The 27,176-nt window shown below is 40.9% G+C and overlaps 1 protein-coding gene across 1 annotated transcript in view; it reads right to left on the bottom strand.

The window, feature by feature from the left end:
- Positions 1-27,176, bottom strand: part of slc35e1 (solute carrier family 35 member E1) — a 48,474-nt gene that overhangs the window by 12,913 nt on the left and 8,385 nt on the right. Inside the window, exons 2-4 of the mRNA XM_028816141.2 lie at positions 18,034-18,104; positions 17,636-17,773; positions 8,724-8,849 (exon numbers count right to left, since the gene is read on the bottom strand). Coding sequence (XP_028671974.1) covers positions 8,724-8,849; positions 17,636-17,773; positions 18,034-18,104 — 335 coding nt within the window. The remainder of the gene's footprint in view (positions 1-8,723; positions 8,850-17,635; positions 17,774-18,033; positions 18,105-27,176) is intronic.

Here is a 27,176-nt window from a genome sequence, read left to right on the forward strand (position 1 = left end):
CCAGCTAATGTCCATACATTCATGTAATGTAATAACTGCAAACGTCACAATTCTGACAGACATTTTTTGTCAAACCTGATTAGAAAAGAGAGTTCTTATTAAACCAGCTTTAAAGAGTTTGTGTAAATGAAGATATTCTGATTTATTTTGATATTTACTAAGTCATGTAATATGAGGAATTTTTTAAGTAACAGTTTTAAGCCACATTGTTTTTTCTAAATTAATACATTTAAAAGGTGCACATGGTAAAGCCAATCAGGTATCTCACAATGATTATATCATTCTTTATAAACACCCTGCTAAAATCCTTCAAAGATCAATGTAATGCCCCTGTTTTTTGTTACTCTGCAGGGATTTCCCCATACACCCCCCCCCCCCCCCCCCCACAACCATTATGCATGAAATTCAATCTCTGAGCTGTATAATTTTTGTAAGTTAAAAGTATTGAATTTAAGGCTATTTCATATCAAACCATTCCATTGTTCATACATTAATATTTAATCAATTTAGAAGAAATTAGTAAAAACTAAAACTCTACTATTCGCTTACTCAATCAATGGAATACCTCCAGAAACGTCAAGTGAAACTTGTGCTGCTTTTGCTATATTTTGTAATCACAAAATTAATATTATTAGAAATAATATAGTACATTACCCCCAGTACAGGTTCCATTAAACCCTGGTATTCCATTTTTAGCGAACTGAATTCTTTCACCAGGATAGATTTACCAGATTTATATAGAATAATATCTCAACTGAGACCCTCCACCTGCACCCTTGACCCAATTCCAACAAGTTTTTTCAAAGAAGTATCCAGTGTGCGAATTGATAATGTTCTTGATATAGTCAGCTCATCATTAGAAATGGGGATCTTCCCTGACTGTCTTAAGACTGCTGCTGATAAACCCCTGCTCAAGAAAAATAATCTAGACTCCTCTGTTTTTGAAAATTTTAGACTTATTTCTAACTTGCCTTTCTTAAGTAAAGAGTGATCCCCCGCTATATCGCGGTTCTGCTATCGTGCCCCTGCTATATCGCAGATTTTTCTGTGGAACATATCTAATTTTCTATCGTGGAAATCTGCAGTTTTATAGTGATCGTTTATGGGCTTTTGACAACTGTTTACATTGAAATAACCATTTTTCTATGCTAAACTATTAATAACAAGAATGTATTACTGTAATTATAACATATATATACCTGTAGTGTATATAAATAAAAATGGAGTAAAAATTCAATAAGTACAGTACATCCTATCTGTAGTGTACTTTGCAGCCAATTCATAACGCATACGGTTTTCAGCAGTCACTATGTGTGCTAGACAAAAGTTTGTTAGAAGAATTTATAATAACTAATGTATACATAACATTTAAGAAATACACTAGTAAATCATAAAACGTACTGCTACGTACAGGAATACGTAGACAGAGTCGCAATTCATAACGAAATGTACATACGCTTTTCATTTGTCACTACACATGCTAGACAAGAATTTGTTAGAACAATACATATTATAATTTATAATAACTATAACAACTATAACAACAGTCTACATGTGTTTTGTGGACTTGGAAAAGGCATTCGACTGTGTCCCTCGGGGAATCCTGTGGGGGGTGCTCCGGGAGTATGGGGTACCGGACCCCCTGATAAGGGCTGTTCGGTCCCTGTACAACCAGTGTCAGAGCTTGGTCCGCATTGCCGGCAGTAAGTCGAACCCGTTTCCATTGAGAGTTGGACTCCGCCAGGGCTGCCCTTTGTCACCGATTCTGTTCATAACTTTTATGGACAGAATTTCTAGGTGCAGCCAGGGTGTTGAGGGGGGTCCGGTTTGGTGGACTCAGGATTGGGTCACTGCTTTTTGCAGATGATGTTGTCCTGTTTGCTTCATCAGGCCGTGATCTTCAGCTCTCTCTGGATCGGTTCGCAGCTGAGTGTGAAACGGCTGGGATGGGAATCAGCTCCTCCAAATCCGAGACCATGGTCCTCAGCCGGAAAAGGGTGGAGTGCCCTCTCAGGGTTGGTAGCGAGATCCTGCCTCAAGTGGAAGAGTTCAAGTATCTCGAGGTCTTGTTCACGAGTGAGGGAAGAATGGAGCGTGAGATCGACAGGCGGATTGGTGCGGCGTCCGCAGTGATGCAGCCTCTGCATCGGTCTGTCGTGGGGAAAAAGGAGCTGAGCTGTAAGGCAAAGCTCTCAATTTACCAGTCGATCTATGTTCCTACCCTCACCTATGGTCATGAGCTATGGGTAGTGACCGAAAGAACGAGATCGCGAATACAAACGGCTGAAATGAGTTTCCTCCGCAGGGCGTCTGGGCTCTCCCTTAAAGATAGGGTGAGAAGCTCAGTCATCCGGGAGGGGCTCAGAGTAGAGCCGGTGCTCCTCCGCATCGAGAGGAGTCAGATGAGGTGGCTCGGGCATCTGATCAGGATGCCTCCTGGACGCCTCCCTGGTGAGGTGTTCCCCGGGGCCTCCTCCCGGTTGGACGTGCCCGGAAGACCCAGGACACGCTGGAGGGACTATGTCTCCTGGCTGGCCTGGGAACGCCTCAGGATTCTCCAGGAAGAGCTAGAAGAAGTGGCCGGGGAGAGGGAAGTCTGGGTATCTCTGCTCAAGCTGCTGCCCCCGCGACCCGACCTCGTATAAGCGGAAGAGGATGGATGGATGGATAACAACTGTAAATAAACTAAAATGCAGTAAAACGTCAATATGTATATAAAATAATGAACATTTAAGCAATACAGTACAGAAAATCATTAAATATATGTACATTGTACACTACGGTAGACAAAGTTTCGCGTTACAGTACCCAGATGATTTCTTACAAGGCCCGTTTATAGCTGAAAGAGGAGACTCAACCAATCACAGTGGGATTTTCATTCTCTTGGGATCTGATTGGCTGCTGCTAACATGGTGTAATCTTGCAAGAACAGCGAGCGTGTGTCCTCGATGCATTTCAGTTCTCTGCATATCGCATACCTTGCTTGCGGTCCGATTGTTGTGAGCAAACTTTTGTGAACTTTTCGTTTTGTTTTAAGCCCTATGATGGCTCCCAAGCGTCCAGCATCTTCTAAGCCTTCTGGTAGTAGTGAGCCTAAGTGCCAGAGGAAGACCTTGATCATCCCAAGGTTTCTTCCATTTTTTTCCTAAAAGGTTTATTTTTTTGGGAGTTTTTCCTTGTCGTCTTAGAGAGTCAAGGCTGGGGGGCTGTCAAGAGGCAAGGTCTGTTAAAGCCCACTACGGCACTTCTTGTGTGATTTTGGGCTATACAAAAATAAATTGTATTGTATTGTATTGTATTGTATTGTACTCAGGAAAAGGTAAAACTCCAGGATATGCTTCGGGAAGGAAAGTGTTACGCAGACATTGCTCGCCATTACAAGTTTACGTGTTTAAAGTGTGTGGGAGGGGTATAATAAGGCTTAAACTATAAAAAAAAATGTTTATTTATATGGTCTTTCTATATCACTGATGGGTCTGAAAAGTAACTTTTGTGACAGGCGGGAGATCACTGTAAAACCCTAGAAAAGGCAGTCATTATGCAACTAAATGATCACTTAAATAAAAATTCTGTTCTTGACAAGTTTCAGTCAGGTTTTAGAACAAATCACAGTACAGAAACTTGCGGGCAAATGCAGACAGAGGCCATTTATCGGTTCTCATCCTCATAGATCTTAGTGCCACATTTGATACCATTGATCACAATACAGTAATCCCTCGCTATATCGCGCTTCGACTTTTGAAGCTTCACTCTATCGTGGATTTTATATGTAAGCATATTTAAATATATATCACTGACTTTTTGCTGGTTCGCGGATTTCTGTGAACAATGGGTCTTTTAATTCCTGGTACATGCTTCTTCAGTTGGTTTGCCCAGTTGATTTCATAAAAGGGACGCTATTGGCAGATGGCTGAGAAGCTACCCAACCAGAGCGTGTATTACGTATTAAATAAAACTCCTCAAATATATTGTGAGCACGGGGGCTGTTCACACCCCTAGACGATACGGACACTCATCTAAAAATGCTGAAAGATTATCTTCACATTCTGTGCAGCTGCTTTGTCAAGCGATATGCTTTCCGCACGGTGCTTTGCATATTTAAAAGATCAAACAGCACGTATTGATTTTTGATTGTTTGTTTTTCTCTGTCTCTCTCACTCTCTCTGACATTCTCTGCTCCTGACGGAGGGGCTGTTCGCAGAGGGGCTGTTCGCACACTGGCCTAGAGGATACGGACGCTGAAATGAATGCTGAAAGACTACCTTCACATTGCTCTCTTCCTTGCAGCTGCTTTGTCCAGCGGTGCTTCGCATACTTAAAAGCCAAACAGCCCTATTGATTTATTGATTGTTTGCCTCTCTCTCTCTGACGCACACTCCTTTAAAGAGGAAGATATGTTTGCATTCTTTTAATTGTGAGACGGAACTGTCATCTCTGTCTTGTCATGGAGCACAGTTTAAACTTTTGAAAAAGAGGACAAATGTTTGTTTGCAGTGTTTGAATAACGTTCCTGTCTCTCTACAACCTCCTGTGTTTCTGTGCAAATCTGTGACCCAAGCATGACAATATAAAAATAACCATATAAACATATGGTTTCTACTTCGCGGATTTTCACCTTTCGCGGGTGGTTCCGGAACGCAACCCCCGCAATCGAGGAGGGATTACTGTATTCTTATAATTCACCTTTGTCAGTGGGTGGGCCTCTCTGGCAATGTCTTAAATTGGTTTGAGTCTTAATTAACAGGTAGAAAATTCGGTAACACTTTACATTAAGTGTCCATAATTACACTGTAACTACTATGTAATTACCTGTACAAGTACAGTGTAACTATGAGTTATTACTCCATACTTACTGTGTAATACAAAGTAACACTATAGTTAATTACTCAGTTGTCATTGTTATTCCACAGTTTATATAATTACAATGTAACAATTTATCACTGATCCAAAAACAAGTGTACTTACATAGTTACATTGTATCTATACATTCAAAATGTAATAAAAACATCAGGGTATGAAACTACAACTATGTAACAGATGTTCCATGGTCTGGGCAATTGTAATGGAGAATTGCAGTAATAACTGCATAGGTTTTTGAGGATATTTCAAGATTTTTTAAATGGTGAAAACACCTTTGCAAAATGGTTAACACTTTTGCTTCACAGCACCATTATCTTGAGATGGAATTCTGTCTGGAGATATTTGTGTAAAATTTGTTCGTTCTACCCATGTCTCCCTATGTCTTCTTCATGGGTTTTACTGCCACATCCCATGGACATGTAGGTTTGATTACGTGGCCATGTGTGTGAAAGCGTGAGTGCTGGTATGTTCGTCAGTGGGCCCTGCAATGGGATGACACCCCATCCTGGGCTGTTTCCTGCCTTGTGCCCGGTGATGCTTGGAATGGCTCTGCAACCCTGTGTACCTTGATTGAATGATGCCATTTTGGCAGTGTTATGTTAGGGATGGGTATAATAATTCAATTCAATTCTCCATTACAACTGCCTAGACCATGGAATATCTGTTACATAGTTGTAGTTACATACCCTGATGTTTTTATTACATTTTGAAAGTATAGATACAATGTAACTATGTAAGTACGTTTGTTTTTGGATCAGTGATAAATTGTTACATTGTGATTATATACACTGTGGAATAACAATAACAACTGAGTAATTAACTATAGTGTTACTTTGTATATTACATAGAAAGTACGGAGTAATAACTCATAGTTACACTATACATATATAGGTCAAACATAGCAGTTACAGTGTAATTATGGACACTTAATGTAAAGTGTTACCGAAAATTCTTTTGTTAGTTGTGGTAATTATACTTCAAAGAAACAGGATATTCTATATGGTGTTCCACAAGGATCTATCCTGGGTCTATTGCTCTTTTCGATCTACATGACTCCATTAGGTCAGATTATCTCAAGGCATAACATGAAATACCACAGCTATGTTGACAACACACAACTGTATTTATCATTAGCACCTGATGACCCTGACTCTCTTGACTCACTGACCCAATGCTTTACTTGTGTTTCTGAGTGAATGAGTAAAGAGAAAACAGACATTTTAGTGAGTGGCAAAAATTGATATAATGAGGGTATTAGAAATAAACTTGATTCATTAGGCTTAAAAGTCAAAACAGAGGTAAAGAATTTAGGGGTGATTATTGACTCTGACCTAAATTTTAAATAAGGTATTAATCAGATTACTAGGACATCATTTTTTCACTTAAGAAATATTGCCTAAGTTAGAGCCCTTATAACTTTGCTAGATGCTCGACAGATGCTTTGCTAGATTACATGAGAACCCTAAATACAAAGAGGACTGATCATTTATGTTAGGTAGAATGCCCAGAGGGGGGCTGGGCGGTCTCATGGTCTGGAACCCCTGCAGATTTTATTTTCTTTCTCCAGTCTGGAGTTTTTATGTTTTTTCTGTCCTCTCTGGCCATCGGACCTTACTCTTATTCTATGTTAATTAGTGTTGTCTTATTTTAATTCTTACTTTGTCTTTTTTTTCTTTTCTTCATCATGTAAAGCACTTTGAGCTACATTATATGTATGAAAATATGCTATATAAATAAATGATGTTGTTGTTGTAGATGCTGAAAAATTAGTTCACACTTTTGTTTTTAGTCGACTAGATTACTGTAATGCACTCCTCTCAGAACTACCCAAAAAAGACATCAATTGATTGCAACTAGTGCAGAATGCAGCTGCTAGAATCTTAACTAGAAAAAGAAAATCCAAGTACATTTCTTCAGTTTTGATGTTACTATATTGGTTACCTGCGCCACTTAACAATTGACTTTAAAATAATCCTTATGGTTTACAAAACTTTAAATAATCCATTCTATATTTCGGAATACCTCTCACCTTACACTCCAAACCATGTCTGCTTATATTTCCAAGAGCTAAACTTAAAAAAAGTGGTGAGGCGGCCTTCTGCTGTTATTGCACCTAAAATCTGGAATAGCTTGCCGATAGAAATTCACCAGGCTAATACGGCGGAGCACTTTCAAAAACTGCTAAAAACCCATTATTTTAACATGGCTTTCTCATAGCTTCATTTAAGTGTAACCCTGATATTCATCCATCCATCCATCCATTTTCCAACCCGCTGAATCCGAACACAGGGTCACGGGGGTCTGCTGGAGCCAATCCCAGCCAACACAGGGCACTGTATATGCATTTAATTATTGTTTTTATCATGGCTCAGCATTCTGTACTAACCCCTACTTTAACTGATGTTCTTTTTCTGGTTTTATGTGGCTGCGATCTGCGCCACCACCACCTGTTCAAGGCACCATGCAGTCTCTACATTGATGGATTGAAGGCCAGATGTCCACATGACCATCATCATCTAATTCTTACACATGAAGCCTGAAAACCATGACGATTGATTTAGATCATTTATGTTAAGTAGTATGCCCAGTGGGAGCTAAGGGGTCTCGTGACCTCAAAACCCCTGCAGATTGTTTTTTTTCCACCAGCTCCTCAAGTTGTTTTTTTTTTTTTTTGTTTTGCTTTTTCTGTCCTCCTGGCCATCAGACCTTACTTTATTCTTTGTTACTTAATATTGCCTAATGTTATTTTTATATTTTCCTTTTTCCTTTCGTCTTCTTTCACAGACATTCAAATACTATTATTATATATATATATATATATATATATATATATATATATATATATATATATATAAATAATACCTTGTTAAAACCCCAATTCCCCATTACAATATTTTTGGCAGCATACAGCAGTGTCACCTTTAGCTTTTCCTAAGAACAATTCAGCATTTAACAATTTAAGACCAACATTAAATGGTGGTACTTCAGAACATTTCAATTTTTGAGTGTAGTATTCCAAAACAAAAGATTGAGAACCCCTGTTTTAAGATACTATATATATACATCTACCTAATTTAGTGTCATATGCAGAAGTATCTAAAAATAAAGTACATAAAATGAAAAATGTTATGACGTCTGATCTGATTATTGTAGGAACCCTCCAATTGTTGTGTGCCTATATAAACTTATCACCAAATAAAGATGAGAGGTTTTCTTGACACTTCTCAAGACCCTTTTAGACAGCATGCAGACATGAAAAGAAAATGCAGATTCCACAAAGATGATGTCTGAGGGCAAGATTAAAATTCTGTGAAGCACTAGTCCAATCATTGTGCCAATATGCCCATTCCACATATTAAAAATAAATATATAAACATTTTTTTAAAATCTGTTTGGTACAAAACAACCAAGATAAGATGTTTCAGGAGTAAATAAGTATTTACACAGGCCATTTAGTCCCTTCAGTTGAATGGATGAGCCTAACTAACCAATTTACATATTCAGTGTTGAAACTGCCTAAACTAATTCAGGGCATCAGTGGGGACCAAAAACTACAGACTAAATCATAATGGGCTGATATTTAGTCACACCCAAAATAAAGTGAAAACTATCCAATGAAGACTGATATTTCTACCAAACATTTTGGAAAAGTTTAAGACTTGCACTAATCTGATGAAGATAAATCTCATAACATTTGAAATCTGATCTTAACCATCACATACATAATGCCTTAATTCCCTACTATCTGATAACGTCTTTAACCATAAACTCACTCTTGGAACTAAAACTAAAAGTTAAACCAGTGGATGATAGCCCATTTAATCAGAAAAACTTGGATCAGCATCTTGGTTCCTTACACTCACCACATCACCATCCACCAGGAAAGAAGACAGGTCAACGAGCACCCAGGTTGGAAGTGTAAAGAGGACAGCATGAAATCCAAGCACATTAAGCAAGCGTAAGTGATGTATCCGAGTGTCTCGCAGCACCTGGTGAAAAAAAGACAGAGGGTTCCTCTCAAATATGAAAATAACACACAAAGGTGAGCTGTTAAACTAGCTAAACAGCTTTATCAATGTGAAGCCACAATTAATCATGTCTCTAAGGTGGAGATTTTAATAGCTTTTTAGGAAAAAAATTGTATTGCATATTTAACTAAATCATTAATAATTCTTTATTTATTTGTCACATACATAGTTATACAGGAGAACACACGGTGAAATGCATCTTTTTCGCATACCCCTTGGGGTCAGAGTGCAGGGTCAGCCATTGTACAGCTCCCCTGGAGCAATTGAAGGTTAAGGGTCTTGCTCAAGGGCCCAGCAGAGTAGCATCTCTTTTGGTAGTGACGGGGATTTGAACCAGCAACCTTTGGGATGCCAGCGCAGATCCTTAAGCCTCAGAGCCACCACTCCGCCCTGACAGGGTTGAAAGTAAATGTTTGCGAAAGACTTACCCACTGACATTTTAGGAGTTTTATCACATAATATCTATTACACCAATTGCAAAAACACATTTAATAATATAAAGCATAGGCAGTTATGTTTTCACTTACTAGATTCCAGTAACTTAACACATACAATAAAAAGTAGAAAAGAAAACCTCCAAGTCTAAGAAAAGACACTTAAGAATGAAGTGACTTAGTCACACTCCAAGTACAAAGAATAACTTTCAAATGCAGAAGGGTGAGAACTAGTTCCAGATAGGATGGTTGTCCATTGCTAGGCACACTCTCGCCGATGTGCACATTGGGCAATTTTGTAACCACTAAATTAAGGTGCTAATCTCTGGCACCTGATAGAAAACCAGAGCAAACCCTGTATCAGTGCATGAGTAATGTAAAAAGTCCAAGTCCACAGAGAATACAACTGAGCTGGGATTCTAATTCAGGTTTTGAATGTTTCCAATGACAAATAGAAAAACAGTTGACACAAAATGGTAAAGCAATTTCTAAGTGAACACTTCTAAAACAATAAACACATACCCCTAGAAGGAGTTTTCAGACTTAACGGATTACAGATACATGTTTAATGCCACTTATTAACTAGCGGACTGAATTATTAACCCATTTACATTCCCTTTCACAGACAGTCATTCTTCTTCCATACTGACATTACTACATGTAAGCTGCGAAATGAACTCCTATCCTTACTAGACTGTTTTGACTTGGTGCAACATGTTAATTTTCCTACTCATTATGGTGGTTATATATTGGACTTGATCTGCAGATCTGACTTCTCTATTGGCAAAACTTATGGAAGTGATTTGTGATTCTCAGACAGTCTTTTCACTGTCTCATTACCTCTCCCTCATACCTGTAAATGTCAAATGTCTTTCAGAAACCTTAAAAATATCTGTCCTTCTTTCCTTGCTAGTTCCATAGAGAACCCTAAATAGAAAGTGACCAGGATAACCCAAGGGTATTGTTCTCTGTACTTAGTTACTTCAACCTGCATCTGGCCAAATTACCTCTTCTACCAAAGTCTGTGAAAAAATCCTACACTTTTTCTGCAATAAAATTAAAGATCTAAATAATTCAACTAACAAATTCATCTTCCATTTACATCTTTCCCTGTATTCTCACTCCATCCAGCTTTTTCTATATTTTCACCAGTCATATCTGCATTTGTAAATGACCTGCTTTGTAAGATGAGGCCGCTATCTCTGTACTCAACCCCATCCCCACCACACTTCTTAAATCCTGCCTTCATGCCACAATTCCGACTTTTACAACAATAATAAATACATCCCTTGACACTGGCTTTGTGCCAGCCACTTTTAAAATCACTTCTGTAACCCCACTGTTGAAGTCTGGCCTTGATGCTGCCAATATTAACAATTTTTGGCCTATTTCTTGCTTTCCTTTTCTCTCAAAAGTTCTTGAGTGTGTTGTAGCCTCCTAGATCACCAATTACTTAACTTCTAATAATCTGATGGAAGCCTTTCAGTCTGGATTCAGGAAGCTGTACAACTATAAAACTGGTCTGCTTCGGGTAACTAATGATTTGCTTATGGCAGCAGACTCTGGACAAACCAGCATATTAATTGTTTTAGATCTTAGTGCAGCATTTGACACTGTCAGAAATGACATTCTACTGTTCAGAATGGAGAACATGTTGGGTATCAGTGGCATTGCCCTCCAGTGGTTTAAGTCCTATCTGACTAACAGGCAAGAGTTTGTTAGTCATGACAACAGCAGATCCAGCTCAGCGCCAGTCACACAGGGCTCTGTCCTTGGCCCTTTGCTCTTCTGTATCAATATGCTTCCACTTGGCCATATCATTTGTAGCCATGGACTGGGTTATCATTTTTATGCTGATGATACTCAACTCTATTTCAATGTTAAAGGTGAAACTTCATCAGGGCTTTCTCAGCTGAAAACTTGCCTCAGTGAAATTAAAACCTGGACTTAGCAGAACTCTTTAAAATTAAATTGCAAGAAAACTGAACTCCTGCAAATTATCACTAAAGTGAAACTTAAGAAAATTAACTCCTCACTCTTGATGTTAATCTCATCAGACCTTCTCCTAATGTAAGGAATCTTGGTGTCATTTTTGATTCCTTACACATAAACCACATTAAGAAACTTTCCTACTTTCACCTCAGTAATATACCCCGTGTTCACTCATTCCTTTCCTGAGAAACTTATCGATGCATTTATCACATCTTACATCGATTACTGTAACTCTCTACTGGCAGGTGCCCCATCTGATCTTATATCACAGCTCTAGTTGATTCAAATCTCTGCTGCAAGATTCCTAACACGAACCAGCAACAGCGAGCATATAACACCCATCCTGCTTTGCCCTCACTGGCTCCCTGTGTCTTACAGAATTGAATATAAAATTATATTATTAACCAAAAAAGATTTAAATGGCCTCCCACCAGACTAAATCAGTGACTTTCTCCATCACTATGCTCCTGATCACCAACTTAGGTCCTCTGATTCTGGCAATCTTATTGTACCCCATACTAACCTGCACTCTATGGATGATAGGACCTTTAGGAGTACAGAACCCAGACTTTGGAATGACCTCCCTAAATTAATTAGATCAGCTGACTCGATTCATTCTTTTAAAAAACAACTTAAAACTCATCGGTTCAGGAAGGCTTTTAACTTCACCTAACATTCTGCCTCCTTTTTCAGTCTTCCTATCTGCCCAGATGCTCAGTATAATGTGTGTGCTATATTACAAATTATGTTATTTGTTAGGCTTACTTTTAGTATTGAATTTAATATTTTACTCTGGTTTATTCTATTTAGTTTCTTTGTATATCCTGTATGTGTTTTAATGTTCTATTCTAGAAACATCTGTATCCAATGTTACATATACCTGCTGTTTACCTTGAGCATGGGAAAGGCACTATGTAAATAACATTAATTATTAGTTTTGCTGGTTAATATATTACCAGTTTTAGGGTTTTCAACTTAAAAGTGCTACAGAATGCCAAACACCCATTTACACCACTGAAAACTGGAGTGGAAGTTGTGGAATATTACTCTGAATGTGTACTATTTTTGAGACAAACAGTTATAAAGTTATAAATGCTTCTTTGTTTTAGTGTTATACAGAATTTCAAGGAATGTTCTTTGAACCTACAGCTGCACTTCTTGGGAGTTAATTTACTGCAAGGCTCACCCAGAGTTTGTGAAAGTGAAACACAAAACTGTTGGATAGGCATTGACAAAAAAAAAACAAACTCAGCTCCAGCCCTTCTGTGTGTACCAAGATTAGGTAGATTATCACTCCATCTAGAGTTGGTTCTCATCTTGCAACCAGTGCTACTCAGAATAGATAATAGTTATCTGCTACTCTGAATTGGGTAAGTAGGTTAAAAATGTATCCTGCTGATAACTTTCTTTGCTACAAGCAGGGAGCTGTGCAGTGTGCAAGCTGGCACAGACACCAGTCACATGTGATAATAGAATCAAACACCATTACGTCCTTTTATCTACATCTTTGACTAAATTGACCATATTTACAATTGTGATGTTAATGAATGAAACTTATTATTGATAGAGAAATAAAGGTTTGCTTACATTTTAGAATAACTGACCTTGCATTGTATTGAAAGTGTGCTCATGTAAAACACCTTTACTCTAGCCTACTATTGATGCATCCGGCGCCGCCGTGAGTGGCAGCCTTTTCAGCAGCTCCGTGTATGACTGTATATGTATGTGTACTTTTCTACTTTTATTTTTCTATTTTTATTTATTGATCACTCCTACCACTTCATTTTATGTGGATTCCTTCCCTGGACACACTTACTTTTACAACGTGGGCATGGATTTTAACACGCCGAGACTCGCCTATTCAAGTACTCAACTTTGGGCGCTGAGAACAAATGCCAGTGCCGGTGTGGTTCCATATTTACCCGACGAGGTAAGAAGGCGGTATCGTGGCAGCAGAGCCGGCACTAAGCTAAAAAAGAAGCGACTTGCGAGAAAGTGGCGTTTCAAGCCTTCGGTGCCTTCTGTGATTCTGGGTAATGTAAACTCAATCTCAAATAAGATCGACGAACTGGCTGCGCTGGTGAAAAATGTAAGGACCTACAGAGAATGCAGTTTGTTGTGTTTCTGCGAAACGTGGCTAAATAACACCATCCCAGATGCCAACGTGGAGCTACCCGGGTTTAGCACAGTTAGAGCGGACAGAGATGCAAGTACCTGTGGTAAGCACAAAGGAGGAGGACTCGCTCTCTATGTTAATACACGGTGGTGTCACTCTGGACATGTTAACGTCAAAATCTCCACTTGCTGCAGGGATATCGAACTGTTGGCCGTAAGTTTACGTCCCTACTATTTGCCCAGAGAGTTTGGACATGTCATTGTTGTTATTGTATACATTCCTAAATTGACCATATTTACAATTGTGATGTTAATGAATGAAACTTATTATTGATAGAGAAATAAAGGTTTGCTTACATTTTAGAATAACTGACCTTGCATTGTATTGAAAGTGTGCTCATGTAAAACACCTTTACTCTAGCCTACTATTGATGCATCCGGCGCCGCCGTGAGTGGCAGCCTTTTCAGCAGCTCCGTGTATGACTGTATATGTATGTGTACTTTTCTACTTTTATTTTTCTATTTTTATTTATTGATCACTCCTACCACTTCATTTTATGTGGATTCCTTCCCTGGACACACTTACTTTTACAACGTGGGCATGGATGTTAACACGCCGAGACTCGCCTATTCAAGTACTCAACTTTGGGCGCTGAGAACAAATGCCAGTGCCGGTGTGGTTCCATATTTACCCGACGAGGTAAGAAGGCGGTATCGTGGCAGCAGAGCCGGCACTAAGCTAAAAAAGAAGCGACTTGCGAGAAAGTGGCGTTTCAAGCCTTCGGTGCCTTCTGTGATTCTGGGGAATGTAAACTCAATCTCAAATAAGATCGACGAACTGGCTGCGCTGGTGAAAAATGTAAGGACCTACAGAGAATGCAGTTTGTTGTGTTTCTGCGAAACGTGGCTAAATAACACCATCCCAGATGCCAACGTGGAGCTACCCGGGTTTAGCACAGTTAGAGCGGACAGAGATGCAAGTACCTGTGGTAAGCACAAAGGAGGAGGACTCGCTCTCTATGTTAATACACGGTGGTGTCACTCTGGACATGTTAACGTCAAAATCTCCACTTGCTGCAGGGATATCGAACTGTTGGCCGTAAGTTTACGTCCCTACTATTTGCCCAGAGAGTTTGGACATGTCATTGTTGTTATTGTATACATTCCTCCTCGGGCAGACGTGGAGTCAGCGAGTGACATCATCCATTCCGCTGTTGCTAAGTTACAAACGCAGCACCCTGAGGCGCTTGTGCTAATCGCTGGAGACTTTAACCATGTGACGCTGGACAAAACATTACCTGCATTCTCCCAGTATGTGGACTGTAACACCCGGGGAAATAAGACTATTGATTTACTGTATGCAAACGTTAAAGACGCATACAGCGCCACCCCGCTGCCTGCGCTTGGGAAAGGAGATCATAACCTGGTTCAGCTTCAGCCTCACTATAAACCAAAAGTTAGAGTCCTACCTGTAACCACACGATCATTCAGGAAGTGGACCCTGGAGGCTGAGAATACTCAGAGAACTTTTTGGAACTACAGACTGGGATATCCTGCAGGGATCTCATAATGAGAACATTGAGGAAGTTGTTGACTGCACTACTGACTACATCAACTTCTGTATGGACATTGTAGTTCCTGTAAGAACAGTACGCTGCTATGCTAACAACAAGCCATGGATTACAAGTAACATCAAGGGCCTTTTGAATCAGAAGAAAAGGGCTTTTAAAGACGGTGATCAGCATGAGCTCAAGCGCGTGCAGAAGGAACTCCGAGTCCAACTCAGGGCGGCGATGGAGCAGTACAGGAGAAAGCTGGAGCAGAAGTTGCAGAATAACAGCATGAAGGAAGTGTGGGATGGGATGAAGATCATCACTGGCTGCAGCTCGAAGCGGGGTACCACCATTGAGAGAGACGTGAAGAGAGCAAACCAAATGAACAACTTTTTTAACAGGTTTGACCACCCTAACCCACTCTCACTCTCACCTCGGAGTACTGCACCCTCCACACATCCTTCTGCTGATACCAGCATAGGAAAAACATCCCCACCCATAATAACAACAGCGCAAGTGAGCAGAGAGCTGAGGAGACTTCGTGCCAGCAAAGCAGCGGGTCCAGATGGAGTATCGCCACGACTGCTGAAGGTCTGTGCATCGGAGCTGGGGGGTCCTCTACAGCGCATCTTCAACCTGAGCCTGGAACAGGGGAGAGTCCCGAGGCTTTGGAAAACATCTTGTATCACCCCAGTCCCAAAGGTATCACGTCCTAGTGAGCTGAATGACTTTCGGCCTGTTGCTCTGACATCACATGTGATGAAGACCATGGAGAGGCTGCTGCTTCACCACCTTAGGCCACAGGTTCAACACGCCCTTGACCCTCTGCAGTTTGCATATCAGGAGCAGGTGGGAGCGGAAGATGCCATCATCTATATGCTACACCGATCCCTCTCTCACTTGGACAGAGGCAGTGGTGCTGTAAGAATTATGTTTCTAGACTTCTCTAGCACCTTCAACACAATCCAACCTCTGCTCCTTAGGGACAAGCTGACAGAGATGGGATTAGATTCATACCTAGTGGCATGGATCGTGGACTATCTTAAAGACAGACCTCAGTATGTGCGTCTTGGGAACTGCACGTCTGACATTGTGGTCAGCAACACAGGAGCGCCACAAGGGACTGTACTTTCTCCGGTCCTGTTCAGCCTATATACATCGGACTTCCAATACAACTCGGAGTCCTGCCATGTGCAAAACTTCGCTGATGACACTGCTATCGTGGGCTGTATCAGGAATGGGCTGGAGGAGGAGTATAGGGACCTAATCAATGACTTTGTTAAATGGTCCGACTCAAACCACCTACACCTGAACACCAGCAAAACCAAGGAGCTGGTGGTGGATTTTAGGAGGCCCAGACCCCTCATAGACCCAGTGATCATCAAAGGTGACTGTGTGCAGATGGTGCAGACCTATAAATATCTGGGAGTGCAGCTGGATGATAAATTAGACTGGACTGCCAATACTGATGCGCTGTGCAAGAAAGGACAAAGCCGGTTATACTTCCTTAGAAGGCTGGCTTCCTTCAACATCTGCAATAAGATGCTGCAGATGTTCTATCAAACAGTTGTGGCGAGCGCCCTCTTCTACGCAGTGGTGTGCTGGGGAGGCAGCATTAAGAGGAAAGACGCCTCACGCCTGGACAAACTGGTGAGGAAGGCAGGCTCTATTGTTGGCATGGAGCTGGACAGTTTAACATCTGTTGCAGAGCGAAGGGCGCTCAGAAGGCTCCTATCAATTATGGAGAATCCACTGCATCCACTTAATAGTATCATCTCCAGACAGAAGAGCAGCTTCAGCGACAGACTGCTGTCACTGTCCTGCTCCACAGACAGATTGAGGAGATCGTTCCTCCCCCAAACTATGCGACTCTTTAATTCCACCAGGGGGGGTAAACGTTAATATTTAACATTATACATAGTTATTGTCTGTTTTTTTCACCTGTATTATTATCATTCTTTAATTTAATATTATTTATTGTATCAGTATGCTGCTGCTGAAGAATGTGAATTTCCCATTGGGATTAATAAAGTATCTATCTATCTATCTATCTAGAGCTCAATATTCAACAATTTTACTTCCTTAATGTTGAACTCAAACATTTTTAGGACAATCTAATCAGATCTTACTTACGTATGTTGTAATTATTTGTACCTGGTGTAATAGGATTAGAGTTTGTGCTATGTCTGGTAACCGATCTAGGACAGTTGATGAAACCTGCCTTTACCGGTTGGAAGGTCAGTGAAAAGGAAGTACAGCTGGAAGGGGAGAGTAGAGCCAATATATTCCCCTCAAAAGGCAGCCCTGGATTGGATTTGCATGTTTACCTGAGGGTTTGAGTCTGAACAGGTAGCCCTCAGCAGGGGACACAGGTACACCAGAAGTACTTTTAGGTCTGGCTTTAAAGCACAGCTCATTCTTCAGACAGAGGAACAGGAGGCCAGAGAAGAGGAAAGCTGCCTGAACACAACAGAGCTACAGAAGAAGCATTTTTGCTGATAAGACTATGAACCAGTCTATTTTTGTAACCTGGTCTTGAAACCTGGTCTGTCTTAGGTATGTTCTAATTTGAAATGCTCAACAGCACCCCAATCTTATCACACTAGATACTCTGTTGCTTTCTTAATTGTGTTAAATATCAAGTCCATCTTACCTTTTTAGAGAAGATATTTTGCAGTGAGAAGCACAAAGTTGCAGCAAGAGCACTGATAAGACCCTGGATGTCGAAGGAGAGCTCTGTTACAGTAGCCAGCAGAACTCCACCAATAATAGGAACCAGGGACAAATAGACCTAGAATATGAGGAGTGCAGTATAAAGAATTAAAAACATTAATGAAAAGAAATAATGTAATTCACAAATGTCACAAAATATATAAATGGGGCTATATAAAATTGTGATACCTGTGTAGTGCACAAGGTTTAAAAAAATCATCTAAAGAATTACCAGTAAAAACATCAGTAGAAAAAGACATGGCAAATCAGTATCGTTGATGAAAACTAAAGCACTGCACAGAACTGGACAGACACTCCCACTCACTCCCCCATGCTAACCTTCATGGTCTGTTTTTCTTTCATGATGATTCTGGACAGCAACACAACCCATATTGGCATAGTGGCTTTAACTGTAATGAAAAAACAAAAACATTTCCATTAAAGAGGAACCACTGGAAAACAGAAGTGCCAAGCAGAGTTATGAACTATGGCAACTACAAAAAGATGTGCACAGATACTCAGACACTGCGTGGCATGAGAATCCTATCTGATGCATGTGTTCCAATACATTAGTTATCAGCTTTGTCTGTTATGGCCATAAAGCTGTAACTCTATTATTAATAGCAGTTGAAGAGTCCTGTCAATAGCATTTTCATATGTCTACACTTTAATTAAAAGAAAAATAAACAAGCGATATTGGTAATTTGAATAGCTACACAGGTGTAGTTATGGGATGATATTAAAGTATGTCTTCAATAGACAATGTGCATTTTTGACGCAATAAAATTAAGTCACTCTTTGCAAAGTTTGTTCTTGGAAGGCTGTTTACATGAGACTGACTTTAACTATAACAATTATTAAAATGATTATTGTCATTTCCTGAAAAACAAAACTGCTGTAATACAAATTTTGTTTTATGAGAGGAAAGGGGGAAAAAGGTTGTTTGACATATTTCCATTCACATTTTCAAATACTCTACTACTTTACTATATGAAACTATGTACTTCAGGCTTCCCTGACCTTTCATTACCCTCCCAATAGGGTGAAAAAAGCTAAAGAAGCAGGATATGCACACACCATGATTAATACTGCCTAATTTCTAATAATTATTATGCCTTAGTTACCCACCGGGCGGCACGGTGGAACGTGGTTTTCCTCCGGGTGCTCCGGTTTCCTCCCACGGTCCAAAGACATGCAGGTTAGGTGCAGCGGTGATCCTAAATTGTCCCTAGTGTTTGCTTGGTGTGTGTGTGTATGTATGTATGCCCTGTGGTGGGCTGGCACCCTGCCTGAGGTTTGTTCCTGCTTTGCGCCCTGTGTTGGCTGGGACTGGCTCCAGCAGACCCCGTGACCCTGTGTTAGGATATTGTGGGTTGGGTAATGGATGGATGGATGGATGGATGGTTAACCACCATAGTTAACATCCAATAATGACGGCGCTAAAATGAAGCAATTTCTTATATAATACGCCTACTACAAAATGCTCTATTAAAATGCTTTAGGCTAAATGTATGGAGAGGAAAAACATATGGAAGATCTGGGAGGTGGTAGTTGAGAACCATTTTACTGAAAGCCTCTGACTATAATATTTAAGAATGTCAAGATTAAGTAATCAGTGATCACCATTTCCAACCTGAAGGTGCACTTCCACAGCTTTTTATAAATTAGTCACTTGCATCAAGTATAGAGCTGTTTAAGACATTTGGGGTTAGTATGACCACTGGCCGCTGTTGTTTTTATGTTGAATGCAAGCAATTCAGGAGAGAATGATGCTCAGGTACATTAACCTCTCAAATGTTGCAGAAGCAAACAAGATGGCATATCCAACTCTCTGGCACACCTTATGCAATAAAGGCTCAATTTGCTCAATGGAACACATATGCATTTTTCCCACCCAAATTATGATTACCGCAATTATATTAACCATAAAGGATGGGAGTCTGCTCTTCAGGTGCTTGTCAACTAGTGCTTAATTGCCGAAATTTGTATTGGCATACCTGGAAGTGTGCATGATGCATCATTTCAAGACCCATAAATATTGTGAGCTAGCTGTGCACATAACAGGAGTGTTAAAAGTCTGCTTTTCTGCATTACCACTTGGGTAATGTCCATTTTGTAAATCAGAGCAACCTTAGTTGGAATCCAGCTGGGAGATGAACATCAAAGGCTTAAAAATCACAAAGGAACCTGCGGCCACTGCTAAACATGCCTGCAGTATGGAAGTAAACTGAAGTGTGTGAAGATGAAAGATGTGCTAACTGCAACATGTGCATGAAAAAGTTAGCCACAATGGAACTAAAGTGAAGACATTTGGTGCTACAAGTTTGATAAAGCATTTAAGATTATATCACACAACAGCCTATACTGATTTACAAAAATATTCATTACATACAAGTGAAAGCAACATTATTTTAAAAGTTTTTTTTTTTTTTTTTTACTTCTTTAAGTACCATAATGTAATTAAAATTCAACATCAATAGATTTTACCAGGAATTGTCTATTTTATTTGAATAAAAGATACAAGCATCAATATTTCAGAAATTCACTAAAACAGGGGTGTAAAACTCAAGGAGCATGGGCCAGACCTTTTTATATGACCTGCTTTATCAATATTCAAAACATGTTATATACATTACACAATGACGGTTACCTTTCTCAAAGACCCCGTTTAACTTTTTTTCACAATAAGATTATATCTATATACCAATTTACACCAGCCATTAAAATACAAGAAATTTATAAAATACACCTGTGTAGCAAAGTGCACTGCAGTGACTAACATGAACTTAAAATAGAAACTGACTGAACAAAAATAAATAAATAAGTGAAAAGGTGGCATGCCACAAAGTTATAAATATCTTTAATGTTTTAGTATGATCCAAATATTCCATGTCTCAAAGGAAATCCAGATCGACACAAATTTGCCTTTCCATGCTTGTTTAAATGTGATCACTGTTTCTGATTATCTCCAAATGTGGTTTGTGTGATCTACTGTATGACAAGTCAAGTTGGGGAGCTTGCACTGGTACAGTGCATTGCCACACCCACTACACGACAAAAACAACACGGGATGGCATCAAACAGGCAGACACGCGGTCCAGTACCACCCTCTGGAAATGACCCTCTATCTGCCGCAGCCAGGTGTTAAGTGGGAAACCCCTTGGCCTGGTCCAGCGACTCGGGTCCCCAACAATGAGGATCTTACGAACCAGATCACCCTCTGGGAAACACACCACATGGCCAAAGTACCGTAACTGACACTCCCTAACAATGCAGGTAATCTGCCTCATTCGGGACTCCATGAGCAACCGCTCATTCGACACTATGTCGAACCAACAGTACCCAAGGATTTTCTGGAGAAACATAGTACCAAAGGAGTCCAGTCTTCGTCTCAGGTCACTAGATAGCATGCATGTCTCGCAACCATATAGCAAGACAGGAAGCACCAGGACTCTAAAGACTTGGACCTTCATCGTTTTGCATAGATATCGGGAGTGCCACACACCCCTCTCCAGCGACCTCATGACCCCCAACCCGACATACTCTCCCAAGAGTCACCAGAGACATGAAAGTCACTGCCAAGGTAAGTAAATCACTCAACAAGGTCGACACTTTGTCCGCAAACAGACACACAGCTGATGGCTGTGCCCAAGAGGTCATTAAAGGCCTGGATCTTGGTTTTTATTAGGGACACTCGCAAGCCCAGACACTCAGACTCCTCTCTCAGTCTCTCGAGAGCCAGAGCCCCCATTAACTCCGCGAAGATCACAGCATCATCAGAAAAGTCAAGATCTGTGAATCCGCTGGACCCCACAACCTTGCCCAACACCCAGTCCATACAAGCATTGAACAGAGTAGGAGCAAGAACACACCCCTGACAAACCCCAGAATCAACTGGGAAAAACATGAGAGGTTCTGCCTCCCCTCTGCACAGCACTCACAGTACCAGTGTACAGGCCGCCGGCCATGATATCCAGCAATCTCAAGGGGATCCCCGCAAACCCTCAAAATGTCCCACAGGGCAGCTCGATTAACTGAGTCGAATGCTTTACGAAAATCAACAAAGGCTGTAAAGAAACTCTGCCATTATTCGGGTTTGCGCTCCATGAGAACCCTCAGTGCCAGGATGTGGTTGATGGTAGACTTCTTAGGTGTAAAACCAGACTGTTACGGTCATTGGTAGGTGAGCAAGTGATCACGGATCCTATTGAGGATGACCCTAGCAAGGACCTTACCCGGCACAGACAGCATTGTTATCCCCTGTAGTTGCTGCAATCCAGGCGATCACCCTTCCCTTTCCAGATAGGGACGACAAGTCCGGTTTTCCAGTCAGTTGGAATGATGCAGTCTCCCAAATGGAAGCAAAGATTGCTTGCAATGCCAGGACGACAGCCTTACCACCAGCCTGAAGAAGTTTACCCCGGATACCACAGATCCCTGCAGCCCCCCCACCCCACCCCCGGTTCACCACCTGTGCAATCTCAGTGAGATTGGGTGGTTCACAGCTAACTGGAGGATCAACCTCAAGAACCGTGGACCCAGAGATATCCAACGTCCTAGACGGAGTATCAGCTTTGAACAATTGCTCAAAGTAGCTAGCCCAGAAGGTCACAACTGCAGGGTCATCCGTAAGGACCCTTCCATCAGCCACAGTGATTGAGACTCTCTGGGAAACAGATTCAGATGTGCGTAAGGCTTCGATTCCTCTGTAAGCAGGACATGGGTCGCTAGACCATAGATGGTGTGTCACTTGCTCACAGATTCCTCTAACAAACACCTCTTTATCTGCCCTCAGAGCTGTCCTTCTCAGTTCCTGGTACAGACCAGAGTTGCCATTGAGTCGTACGCTGCAACTCCTCTTGATGAAAACCCAGGGTGCCCTGCAAGATGAAACACCTCCTTCTGGGAACACCGGTAACACCAACACAACCCTCAGAAACCTTCAGGGTCTTGTCACGGAAGGTCTCCCACATCACATTAGGATCAGTAGTCGTAGCCAAATCTGCAAGTTCCTCATACAAACTGCGTGCAAACTCATTGGAAACAGCCTGGTCTTGGAGTCTGGCCAAGTCCAGGCTCATTTTCCTAGTAGGTGGAAACCTACTGGACCTAAGCTGGATCCTAAGAGTAGCAACAATAAGTCTGTAGGTCAGAATTCACAAACTGGGCACTTCAGTAGACCCTGCAGTTTTGCAAAAGCCTTCAGCATCTGCCCACGAGGATGTGATCTATCTCCTTCACCACACCATCAGTATTGGAATACCAAGTTCAACGATGCGGTTCTGGGCGCTGGAACCATGATCCAGCAATTCGCAGCCCCTGACCTTTTGCAAAGTCAAAGAACATGGAGCCACTTTCACCACGGTCACCAGACCCATGGGGACCGAGACAATCCCCCTAGCCAGCCCTGTCAGTACCAGTGGTTGCACTGAAGTCACCCATGACCAGAGGAGTGTCACCTCATGGGCACCCATCAGCCAATGAGCAAAGCTGCGAATAATGTATGTAATGTATGACCAGCACATTTAAACCTGTTTTTTTAAAGTGTTGTCACATTTATAATGACCACTAGATGTCAGTAGTGGAGGTAGGTTTACAACAAGTTATAGATGGGTAGCTGTAAGGCAGTTTGGGAGACTAGGTCAGCCGTATTGAAGCATGTGGAATAAAAAATCGTTTTGGTGACATCAGTAAAATGTTCGCTTCTTCAGTAAAGGAAGTGAACAAAATAATGATTGTAATTCCCCATTGCTCCAGGGGTCAGAGCTATGCCCTAATGCCTTTCCACTTCTACCCTCTGCAGATCGGAAGACTGATGGCTATAATCCCACTGACACCACTTCCGGCACCCAGCCATCTGTAAGATTAGTAAGACAATAAGATATGCCCAGTTAGAGGCAGTTCAATTGTGAACTCATGTCTGGACAGCTTTCTCCACAATTATTACAACACCATCCAACCTCTGCTCCTTAGGGACAAGCTGACAGAGATGGGAGTAGATTCATACCTGGTGGCATGGATCGTGGACTGTCTTACAGACAGACCACAGTATGTGTGTCTCGGGAACTGCAGGTCTGACATTGTGGTCAGCAGCACAGGAGCGCCGCAGGGGACTGTACTTTCTCCGGTCCTGTTCAGCCTATATACATCGGACTTAAAATACAACTTGGAGTCCTGCCATATGCAAAGGTTCGCTGACGACACTCTCGTGGGCTGCATCAGGAGTGGGCAGGAGGAGGAGTATAGGAACCTAATCAATGACTTTGTTAAATGGTGCGACTCAAACCACCTACAACTGAACACCAGCAAAACCAAGAAGCTGGTGGTAGATTTTAGGAGGCCCAGGCCCCTCATGGACCCCGTGATCATCAGCGGTGACCGTGTGCAGAGGGTGCAGACCTATAAATACCTGGGAGTGCAGTTGGATGATCAATTGGACTGGACTGCCAATACTGGTGCTCTGTGCAAGAAAGGACAGAGCCGACTATACTTTCTTAGAAGGCTGACATCCTTCAACATCTGCAATAAGATGCTGCAGATGTTCCATCAGACGGTTGTGGCAAGCGCCCTCTTCTACTCGGTGGTTTGCTGGGGAGGCAGCATAAAGAAGAGGGACACCTCATGCCTGGACAAACTGGTGAGGAAAACAGGCTCTATTGTCAAACTGTCCAGCTCCATGCCTACATCTGTGGCAGAGCAACAGGTGCTGATACTGAACAGTATCATCACCAGGCAGAGGAGCAGCTTCAGCGACAGACTGCCGTCACTGTCCTGCTCCACTGACAGACTGAGGAGATCGTTCCTCCCCCACACTATTCGACACTTCAATTCCACCCAGGGGAGTAAACGTTAAAATTATTCAAAGTTACTGTCTGTTATACCTGCATACTTATCACTCTTTAATTAATATTGTTTTTATCAGTATGCTGCTGCTGGAGTAGGTGAATTTCCCCTTGGGGATTAATAAAGTATCTATTTATCTATTGTGGGTTTTCTTTGTCTTTTCAAAGTTCAGTTATATGGAGTCACCAGGGTGGTGCCCCAACGTTTTATCGTAGACTGTTTTCTTATAGTGGTCATGCGGTTACTAATCATAATGCACATTAATGCAGGTATAAACAGATATACCTTGCTTTGCCTTCAAAATTCTGACCTGTGACTGGACTGCTGCTTCTACTCTACTTTGTGTGGTGACCAGATCACCTACTCACGCTTTTTAGGAGTTCTTCAAAATCCCAGGATGCAATACACTTGGCTTTAAAAAGGTTATTTTTCGAACTAATTGTTCCCATTTCTTTTTTTCTTCATGTGCAGGTTTTAGTTTTGCATTTGGCAAGTTTGTTCTTTATCCTATTTTCCATGCCAGTAACTCACAAAAGTGAGTACACACCCCTCACATTTTTGTAAATATTTTATTATATCTCTTCATGGGACAACACTGAAGAAAGATATGACACTATGATACAATGTAAAGTAGTCAGTGTACAGCTTGTATAACAGTGTAAATTTGCTGTCCCCTCAAAATAACTCAACACAGCCATTAATGTCTAAACCGCTGGCAACAAAAGTGAGTACACCCCTAACTGAAAAATGTCCAAATTATATCACTTGTATTAAAGTGTCATATCTTCAGTGTTGTCCCATGAAAACATATAATAAAATATTTACAAAAATGTGAGGGGTGTGCTCACTTTTGTGAGATACTATATTTTCAACACGGAGTTAGATTATGGCTGTGCAAACTTTTCTTTGTTTCTTCCTTTATTCTGTGGTGCTTACTTTATTTATCTAGTTCTGTTTTTGTTTTGAGTAAGTCACTTTGCACACATAGAAAATTATGTTTGTGTAAAGGGATATGTTTTGAAGTCTCACTTTTGTTTGATGGTTGGACGATTCATGTAACAGTGCATGAGTCATGAATGCTTCATGCTTTACAAACACACTATGAATTAAAATAAAGTTAATAGTAATGTATTGACATAACAATTTAAGCATCTTTCATAGCTTGTACATTAACACAGTCTTGTGTACCCAGCCATCAGTACTAGACTGAAGATAAGACAGCTGCTGATGATGCTTCCTTTTTATAGATCTTATTATGAATTAATATATAAAGGGAAGCCTGAAAGAAAAAATACATTAAATTTTAGTGGTTCTTACATTTGTTTGATATGCAGTCTAGTCAAACATGCAGTCCTTAGCTGTGAAAAAATTGTGCCAAACACCACCCAATCCCCAAAAACATCAGCTCAACCCATCTGGAAGGACAGATAGGTCAACTGTTTAAACACTTTAGGTAAATGTCTATCCTGCACTAACTTTGCCTTAACCATTGCAATTTAATTGTCAGAATATTCTACCGTGTTTCCCCAAAAATAAGACAGGGTCTTATATTAATTTTTGCTCCAAAAGATCCACTAGGGCTTATTTTCAGGAGATGTCTTATATTTATTCATGTACAACAATTTACATTTATCCAAGTACAGTCATGTCTTCTTCTGGATCATCATCATAACTCTCCACATTCAAACCGTGAATTCCAGCCTGAATTTCTTGCTACTCCAGCCGATTTTAGGATCCTCCAGGATCACTGTGCGTTTGATGAATGGTTCGATGTGGTGAAGCAAAATGCCGACATACAAATGCATTCGTGGTGCTTTTATATTCAAGCATCGCATTTCCCAAAAGTAATGACAATACATTTTAAAAGTCTCGCATGCCATCTTCTGTGCAGTCTTTTTTTTTTTTTTTTTTGCACCTTTACAATACCATCAGAATGTACGGCGGCATATTTGAGCCACAGAGAAAAAAAAAAAATAAGGGCATAACGAAAATGTCTATTTCGTGATTAAAGTAAAAATTTTGGCTTTAGCCTCAAAGTTTACTTTATCATTAAAGCAGACCGTCGTAAATGTCATCTTAAAACCGACTCAGTTGTTAAATCGCTACACGCTTCTGGGGCTTCCTCCTGAACTGACAGCAGCAATCGCCCCACAGAACACATTGCATTTATGATATTCCAGCTCTCTGTACATTTAGAATTCTTAGATTTATACTTGAAATACATTAACATATGGATGTTACATTTTATAGATAAATCGTCAACTTTGTTTAAATAATGAATACTGTTAATAGTTACACATATGGGGTGGCACAGTGGCAGAGAGGTAGAGCTGCTGTCTTGCAGTGAGTCACGTCCCTTTTGTTCCCTGCCTGGTGTTTGCATGTTTTTCCTGGTGGGGTTCCACAGTGGGCTCAGTTTTCCATCCAAGGACATGAAGGATTGGGGATTTGGTGAAGCTACAATGACAGTGTATGTGAGTGTTTGTGTTCACCTTGCGCCGATGCTGCTAGACTGGGCGCATCCACAAATCGATGGTTGCAATCATTAAACATCCTTTTCAGAGACATTGTGGCAAGGTGTCCTCGGAATTTAATGGATGTTTTGGGCACACGCATTGCATCGCGTGAAGTATAAACCT

This window comes from Erpetoichthys calabaricus, chromosome 12 (genome assembly GCF_900747795.2).
Source record: "Erpetoichthys calabaricus chromosome 12, fErpCal1.3, whole genome shotgun sequence".
Taxonomy (NCBI): Eukaryota; Metazoa; Chordata; class Cladistia; order Polypteriformes; family Polypteridae; genus Erpetoichthys; species Erpetoichthys calabaricus.